Source organism: Nerophis ophidion, linkage group LG03, assembly GCF_033978795.1.
Source record: "Nerophis ophidion isolate RoL-2023_Sa linkage group LG03, RoL_Noph_v1.0, whole genome shotgun sequence".
NCBI classification, from domain to species: domain Eukaryota; kingdom Metazoa; phylum Chordata; class Actinopteri; order Syngnathiformes; family Syngnathidae; genus Nerophis; species Nerophis ophidion.
This window is the reverse complement of record NC_084613.1, coordinates 17,794,222-17,803,280: the sequence shown is the minus strand read 5'-3', so window position 1 is coordinate 17,803,280 and position 9,059 is coordinate 17,794,222. Positions and strand designations below refer to the sequence as shown.

Below are 9,059 nucleotides of genomic sequence, written 5' to 3'. Positions count from 1 at the left end.
ACAGGTTTTTTGACTATGTGGAATAATTATGTTAGTTGTTATTTTGAATATTATTTATTTTTTATTGTTTCTTATCCTTAACTTCCATGACATGTTACTGCCTGGAGGAGCGATCACATTATTGTATTACAGCAACAGCTATTATGACTTTGTGGACTAATTTAAGAGCCTTTCTATTGATTTATATAATAAAGATAGTCTGATAAATCTTAACTGTGGAGCAATTGCAGTAAATAAGTGACACAGGTTTTTTGACTAAGTGGAATAATTATATTGTTTGTTATTTTGAGCATTATTTATTATTTATTGTTTCTTATCATTTACTTCTATGACATGTTACTGTGTGGAGGAGCGATCACATTATTGTATTACAACTACAGTTATTATGACTTTGTTGACTAATTTGAGAGCCTTTCTATCGATTTATTTTATAAAGATAGTCCAGTAAATGTTAACTGTGGAGCAATCGCAATAAATAAGTGACACAGGTTTTTTGACTACGTGGAATAATTATATTAGTTGTTATTTTGAACATTATTTATTATTTATTGTTTCTTATCCTTAACTTCCATGACATGTTACTGCCTGGAGGAGCGATCACATTATTGTAATACAGCAACAGCTATTATGACTTTATGGACTAATTTAAGAGCCTTTTGTATTGATTTATATAATAAAGATAGTCTGATAAATCTTAACTGTGGAGCAATTGCATTAAAAAAGTGACACAGGTTTTTTGACCATGTGGAATAATTCAATTGTTTTTTATTTTGAACATTATTTATTATTTATTGTTTCTTATCATTAATTTCCATGATGTGTTACTGCGTGGAGGAGTGATCACATTATTGTGATACAGCAACAGTTATTATGACTTTGTGGACTAATTCGAGAGCCTTTCTACTGATTTATATTATAAAGATAGTCGAGTAAATGTTGACTTTGGAGCAATCGCAATAAATAAGTAACATAGGTTTTTTGACCATGTGGAATAATTATATTGTTTGTTATTTTGAACTTTCAATAAATGTAACTTTGGCGGAGCGATCACATTATTTTGATACAGCAACAGTTTCTCTGACTTTGTGGACTAATTTGAGTCTTTCAATGGATTTATATTATAACGATATTCGAGTAAATGTAACTGTGGAGCAATCACAGCAAATAAGTGACGCAGGTTTCATTATTGAGTTTTTATCCGAATGAACATATGTAACTGTGGAGGCGCGATGGTAATAATTCAATACAGTTATTTTGACAGTCATCATGATATCTTACAGTCTCCAGGCGATGATAGGCCCCAAAGTTGAAGTTACTGCTGCTGCGCTCCTTCGTCTCGTTCTCCTCCATCTCAGCTTTCTCCGTATCCAGGAGGTCCTGACAGGGCAGCGAGTGGTTAAATAAGGACCCCGATATACCCAAGTACGTTTTTGCCTCGTCCCTCACTTAAAATGGGAGTGAAGAATGCACTGCCGACCTGATCGGTCCCGAAAAGAAAGAGATGATACATTATTATCTGCACACAGATGCCACCTGTTTAATACTTCAGGCAGGATTCTCACAGGAATGAGACAACAACTAACCCAGTGTGATAATGGTGCAGTAAAATATTACTGTAGAGTAATTCACATTCTTCAAACTTTTACCCTCCATATCTTTGCACTTTCCGAGAAAACAAAACAAAACACTGAGGGGTGTCCGGTGCGGTCCGGTAGCCATTTTCAAGTTTTTATTGCTCCTTGGCATTTTCTAACAAATATAATTAGTTCATTATTGGAGATAAATATTATTAGATATTACACTAATTTGCTTTGTCGCCTACAGCCAGAGGTGGGCAGTAATGTACTCCATTACTTTTACTTAAGTAACTGTTTAGATCAAGGATACATTTCAGAGTAGTTTTTTATGCAACGTACTTTCTATTTTTGTGTGTTTTTTTTTAATATACTTTAATGAACTTAAACAACATATTGAGATTTATTTTACATTACATTTTACTTTTTGTGAGGTAAAAACACTGCTTTTCCTCTTTTTTACATTAGGTTTCACTCAGATCGCTGCATTTACATATATAAGCGTTATATTTATTTATAATTATTAATCAGTGCTTGCAAAGACGCGTTCATCCGGCTCTTTAGAGAGACTTGCGTCATAGGAATGTCTTTCACCAATCCAACGTAGCACTACTGACATTTGACTCAATGTCACCAATCAAACGGAGCCTGCCAGTCACATGACCGCACTCAACCTCCACTCTGTAAAAAGTGACATGATCTTCAATGTTTACTGACAAAATATGAAAAATATATATTTTTTTATCATCATCTGTGTCTTACAAGGCAAAATAATTTTTAAAAAGTGCCGTTCCCCTTTTAGAAAACTTAAAGGGGAACATTATCACCAGACCTATGTGAGCGTCAATATATACCTTGATGTTGCAGTAAAAAAGACCATATATTTTTTTAACTGATTTCCGAACTCTAAATGGGTGAATTTTGGCAAATTAAACGCCTTTCTGTTTATCGCTCTCGGAGCGATGACGTCAGAAAGTGACATCGCCTAGGTAATAAAGGCGCCATTTTCTCAAACACCGCGTCTCAGCTCTGTTATTTTCTGTTTTTTCGACTATTTTCTGGAACCTTGGAGACATCATGCCTCGTCGGTGTGTTGTCGGAGGGTGTAACAACACTAACAGGGAGGGATTCAAGTTGCACCACTGGCCCGAAGATGCGAAAGTGGCAAGAAATTGGACGAAATTTGTTCAAAATACGAGGGTGTGGGGGAAAGCCACCGAAATGGTCAATCGTTTGTTCCGCACACTTTACCGACAAAAGCTATGCTACTATAGAGATGGCAAGATTGTGTGGAGATCCTGCGACACTCAGAGCAGATGCATTTCCAACGATAAAGTCAAAGAAATCTTCCGCCAGACCCCCATTGAATGTGCTGGAGTGTCTGCACATTTTACCGGCGATGGTAAGGCAGACATGGCACAGAGATGTATGGATAACCTGCAGATGCATTTCCAACGATAAAGTCAACTAAATCACAAAGGTGAGTTTTGTTGATGTTATTGACTTATGTGCTAATCAGACATATTTGGTCGCGGTATGACTGCCAGCTAATCAATGCTAACATGCTATTTAGGCAAGCTGTATGTACATTTGAAACTATATTTACATCCAGCGTTTCCCTCCACCCACATTTAATGCCAAACAAACACTTACCAATCGACGGATTTAAGTTGATCCAGTGTCACAAAATGCGAAACTTCCGATCGTTGGTCTGCACATTTTACCGGCGATGCTAAGGCAAACATGGCCGAATAGCGTCAATAGCTATTCGCTCAATAGCTTCAGTTTCTTCTTCAATTTCGTTTTCGCTATCTGCCTCCATACTCCAACCATCCGTTTCAATACATGTGCAGTCTGTTGAATCGCCGCTGAAATCCAAGTCTGAATCCGAGCTAATATCTTGCTGTGCTATCCGTATTGGCATCACTTTATGACGTCACAGGAAAATGGACGATGGCTTCACAGATAGCGAAAATCAGGCACTTTAAAGCTTTTTTTTAGGGGTATTCTGGGATGGGTAAAATTTTGAAAAAAACTTCAAAAAATAAAATAAGCCACTGGGAACTGATTTTTTATTGGTTTTAACTCTTCTGAAATTGTGATAATGTTCCCCTTTAAGATACTCACCAGTTGGTACTTGAGTAGTTTTTCCTCAGAACATTTTTTACTTTTACTTGAGTCATAAAGTAACTATACTCTTACTTGAGTAATAGAGTACCATTTTTGGCTACTGTACTCACCTATTACTGCAAAACTGATATAGCGTATAATACAGGGGAATGTTTCAATATGGTCTCTTTATTTGTCTTTATTAGAGAATTACTAGCTATTTTTTTAATGTTTCATTTTCCCTTACTGCAACAGCACATCACATTTTTATATATATATATATATATATATATATATATATATATATTTTCACCATAAAAACAGCAGTACTGTTTTTCCATTTACAGTAATATACACTACATTTTGAGGTGAACTTATTGCATTATTTTTACATTTGAGTTTTTTTTTAAATATAATAAAATGCATAAAATGTTTTGTAATAATAGTATTCACTCTTAGAAGCGGCCCTCTGGGGCCGAACATAACTGCGATGTGGCCCTCAGTGAAAAAGACTGTGACACCTCTGCTTTAGGGCATTATGGCAAGTGACAAGGGCGGTCGCGGTTAAATACGAAAAACCTGTTTAATATTTTTTGGGGCAGTATAGCTCGGTTGGTTGAGTGGCCGTGCCAGCAACTTGAGGGTTCCTGGTTCGATCCCCACTTCCGGCATCCTAGTCACTGCCGTTCTGTCCTTGGGCAAGAAACTTTACCCACCTGCTCCCAGTGCCACCCACACTGGTTTAAATGTAACTTAGATATTGGGTTTCACTACTAAAAGCGCTTTGAGTCACTAGAGAAAAGCGCTATATAAATATAATTCAATTAAATTCAAGTTTTATTACAGGAGCAAACAAAAGCATGTTCTTGTGTTTGGAGAGGATTGAGGGTGTGGCCCACCTGAAGGTTGTCAATCATGACGGTGAAGAGGATGCCATGGGCGTCCAGGTACTCCCTGACGACGCTCAGACTGGACCGCGGCACTCGGATGTCCACGGGGAGCTCGGTGGAGACCGGATGGAGCCAGAAGTCCAGCTGCAAAGAGTGAGTCAGGAGCAATTTTAGCTCACGCACTTCTTTTGTTGTGTTTTATTGTGCGTTTGTGTGTGTGTGTGTGTGTGTGTGTGTGTGTGTGTGTGTGTGTGTGTGTGTGTAGTGGCACACCTCCTGTTCCTCCCCCAGGGCCCGCAGGAGTTGGATCTGCTCTCCTGACTGCACACTGACCCGGATCACTTGATCCCTGCCAGAGAACCACTTGACTTTCATATTTGTACCAAACTGTTGACTGACACACAACTATTCATGTCACCTGAACTCAAAATGTTGAAGTAAATACAAAATCAATTCATCAATATTTTCTATTTTCTGTTCAAATATTTATATTTTTGAACCACTATGTATTTGGGGAGAAAAATTTAAATATTTTAAACTAGAGCTCATATTAACACCTTTTTTTTTTTTAACAAAAATGTTTCAATCTGTATCATATTTGACACATAATTAAATTTTTAAAGACATGAAGTTAAAGTTAAAGTACCAATGATTGTCACACACACTCTTGGTTTGACGAAATTATTCTCTGCATTTGACCCATCACCCTTGATCACCCCCTGGGAGGTGAGGGGAGCAGTGGGCAGCAGCGGTGGCCGCGCCCGGGTATCATTTTTGGTGATTTAACCCCCAATTCCAACCCTTGATACTGAGTGCCAAGCAGGGAGGTAATGGGTCCCATTTTATAGTCTTTGGTATGACTCGGCCGGGATTTGAACTCCCAAACTACCGATCTTAGGGCGGACACTCTAACCACTAGGCCACTGAGTAGGATGAACCTTGGTGTGGGTTGATTGGCAACACCAAATTGGCCCAAGTGTACAAACCCCCCGTTTCCATATGAGTTGGGAAATTGTGTTAGATGTAAATATAAACGGAATACAATGATTTGCAAATCATTTTCAACCCATATTCAGTTGAACATGCTACAAAGACAACATATTTGATGTTCAAACTGATAAATATTTTTTTTTTGTGCAAATAATCATTAACTTTAGAATTTGATGCCAGCAAGACGTGACAAAGAAGTTGGGAAAGGTGGCAATAAGTACTGATAAAGTTGAGGAATGCTTATCAAACACTTATATGGAATATCCCACAGGTGTGTAGGCTAAATGGGAACAGGTGGGTGCCATGATTGGGTATAAAAGCAGCTTCCATGAAATGCTAAGTAATTCACAAACAAGGATGGGGGGAGGGTCACCAATTTGTAAGCAAATTGTCGAACAGTTTTGAAACAACAATTCTCAACAAGCTATTACAAGGAATTTAGGGATTTTACCATCTAAGGTCAGTAAAATCATCAAAAAGTTCAGAGAATCTGGAGAAATCACTGCACGTAGGCGATGATATTACGGACTTTTGATCCCTCAGGCAGTACTGCATCAAAAATTGACATCCGTGTGTAAAGGATATCACCACATGGGCTCAGGAACACTTCATAAAACCACTGTCAGTAACTAAAGTTGGTCGCTACATCTGTAAGTGCAAGTTAACACTCTACTATGCAAAGCCAAACCCATTTATCAACAACATCCTGAAACGCCGCCGGCTTGGCTGGGCCCGAGCTCACCTAAGATGGACTGATGCAAAGTGGAAAGGTGTTCTGTGGTCTGACGAGTCCACATTTCAAATTATATTTGGAAACAGAGGAAGCGGTGTCCTCCAGAACAAAGAGGAAAATAACCATTCGGATTGTTATAAGCTTTTTTTTTTTTCTTAAATGTACTACACTGCTAGCATGTCAGCAGACTGGGGTAGATCCTGCTGAAATCCTATGTATTGAATGAATACAAAATCGTTTTGAAACAGAAAAATATCATTTTTGAATTGAGAATCGCGTTGAATCAAAAATTGTTATTTATAATCGAATCGTGACCCCAAGAATCGATATTGAATTGAACCGTGGGACACCACAAAAATTTGCAGCCCTAATATGTAAATATGTTTATATATATATATAAATATATATATATATGTTTGTGTATGTATATATATATATATATGTATACATATATATATATATATATATATATATATATATATATGTACATATATATATAAATCAACATATATAAAATCAAATGCATAGGCATATTCATATATTATTCACTGTTACAAGTGGCCCCCAGCCATAACTGTGATGTGGCCCTCGTTGAAAACAAGTTCGACACCACTGATCTACCTCATTTTGTTGACCATGGGGGCTCAAATTTTTCACTACAGAATGGCCCGGGGCCCACTCATATATATACGCTCAGTTAATAATATTAATCATGATTTAAATCTTATTCAATGCAGTTTATCAAGGCTCAGGTCAGGCTGATTAGAAAAATAAATACCAATCAATTATACTACAAAAAAAGGGACGCATGAAAACTGATTTAAATGTACATACCATCACGCAGTGCTAAAATAAAAATAAAACCTAACTGTACGATAAAATATGTTTCTAGACAAACTGTCAATAACATTAAAATGCAAATTAAAAAACAACTTTACCAATTTTGTCTATGACTTCTTCTGTTTGGTTGATTTTGTCATCACTGCCACAAGTGGTGGGAAAGTGTATCACAACTGACAACCGCAGCTGAGAAACACACATCTAGGGGGCGCTCACGTCCTACAGTTAAGACGCACTGCTATCCTTTATATTTTTCAAAAGTGAGGTGAGACACTAACATAATTATTCATCTCTTCAGTTTTGTTAAGATACACAACTTGAATGCAATATATCAACATAATCAGGACCCTCAAATGCTAATTGTGATCACATGAATATTAATTGTAATCAAAATAAGCGGGGACATCATTCATAATCACAGCAAAGAGCATCATAAAGGTCACAAACAGTAGAAATATATATATATATATATATATATATATATATATATATATATACAGTGGGGCAAAAAAGTATTTAGTCAAAATGGATACACGGATGATACAGCAGAGGTTTGGGAGAATGTCATGTGGTCAGATGAAACCAAAATAAAACTTTTTGGTATAAACTCAACTCGTCGTGTTTGGAGGAAAAAGAATACAGAGTTGCATCCCAAGAACACCACACCTACTGTGAACCATGGGGGTGGAAACATCATGCGTTGGGGCTGTTTTTCTGCTAAGGGGACAGGACAATTGATCCGTGTTAAGGAAAGAATGAATGGGGCCATGTATCGTGAGATTTTGAGCCAAAACCTCCTTCCATCAGTGAGAGCTTTGAATGGTTGACCAAATACTTATTTTCCACCATAATTTACAAATAAATTATTTAAAATTCCTACAATGTGAATTCCTGGATTTTCCCCCCACATTCTGTCTCTCACAGTTGAAGTGTACCTATGATGAAAATTACAGACCTCTGTCATCATTTTAAGTGGGAGAACTTGCACAATCGGTGGCTGACTAAATACTTTTTTGCCCCACTGTACACAAAATAAAAAAACAGGTACTGTACCCGACGAACACGCGCTCAGCTCGGGCCGCAGCCACCAGCACCATCAGCATCCACAGGCCTCTCATCTCGGCTCGCTTATTTGGGAGTCACCGGGAGGGGGGTCGGCAACTTAAATATGAGCAGGTAACACAGGTGGAGCATTCCCACCTCACACACGTGGACACCCTGGCGGGTACAAGTCTTGCTGATTCAGCCTGAGTTCAGACCAGCAGGTCGTGTTTTTCCATTTGCAGGACGTGCAAACAAAAAGAGGTTTGGGAACATTGATAACACTCCGACTCCATCAAATGTGTTTTAGTCATACGTTGCTGTGTAGCTTTTGTACAAAATGACCTAGTTTTATTCACTTTATTCATGCCTTGTTTTATTTGCACTTCTCCCCAGCGCCGGTAGGTGGCAGTGCACTGCTGTTTGAATCTATAACCCATTAGAACGCGTCCAATGTGTCTAAAAGTGTCCTATAAAGTTTTAGGTTTGACAAGGAATCATTAGGTGAAAGTAACAGAAAGATTTAGGAGTAGTTGTCATGTGACGGTCATGTGACTTGCCCAGACCAAAAACACAACGAAAAAAAATCTGTCTGGAGCCGCAATAAAATAAAAGCCTTACATAAGTTTTATAATAAAGGCAACACATGATGCAAGTGTCTATATTAGCTTACAATCAAAATGACTTTATAATGAATGCAACATCATGATGTGAGAGTCAATATTAACTCTGTTAGCCTACTATCAAGATGACCTTAAATGTCTTATATAATGAAGGCAACACATGATGTAAGTGTCTATATTAGCTATATTAGCCTAATATCAAAAATAATTTACAAACCCCGTTTCCATATGAGTTGGGAAATTGTGTTAGATGTAAATA

At 37.5% G+C, this 9,059-nt stretch overlaps 1 protein-coding gene across 1 annotated transcript in view; it reads right to left on the bottom strand.

Annotated features, from left to right (window-relative positions):
- LOC133549237 (carboxypeptidase A2-like) overlaps window positions 1-8,328 on the bottom strand; it is a 16,580-nt gene extending 8,252 nt beyond the window's left edge. The window contains exons 1-4 of the mRNA XM_061894451.1: window positions 8,190-8,328; window positions 4,847-4,922; window positions 4,583-4,717; window positions 1,279-1,377 (exon numbers count right to left, since the gene is read on the bottom strand). Coding sequence (XP_061750435.1) covers window positions 1,279-1,377; window positions 4,583-4,717; window positions 4,847-4,922; window positions 8,190-8,254 — 375 coding nt within the window. The 5' untranslated portion in view covers window positions 8,255-8,328. The remainder of the gene's footprint in view (window positions 1-1,278; window positions 1,378-4,582; window positions 4,718-4,846; window positions 4,923-8,189) is intronic.
- Window positions 8,329-9,059: the final 731 nt, after the last annotated feature.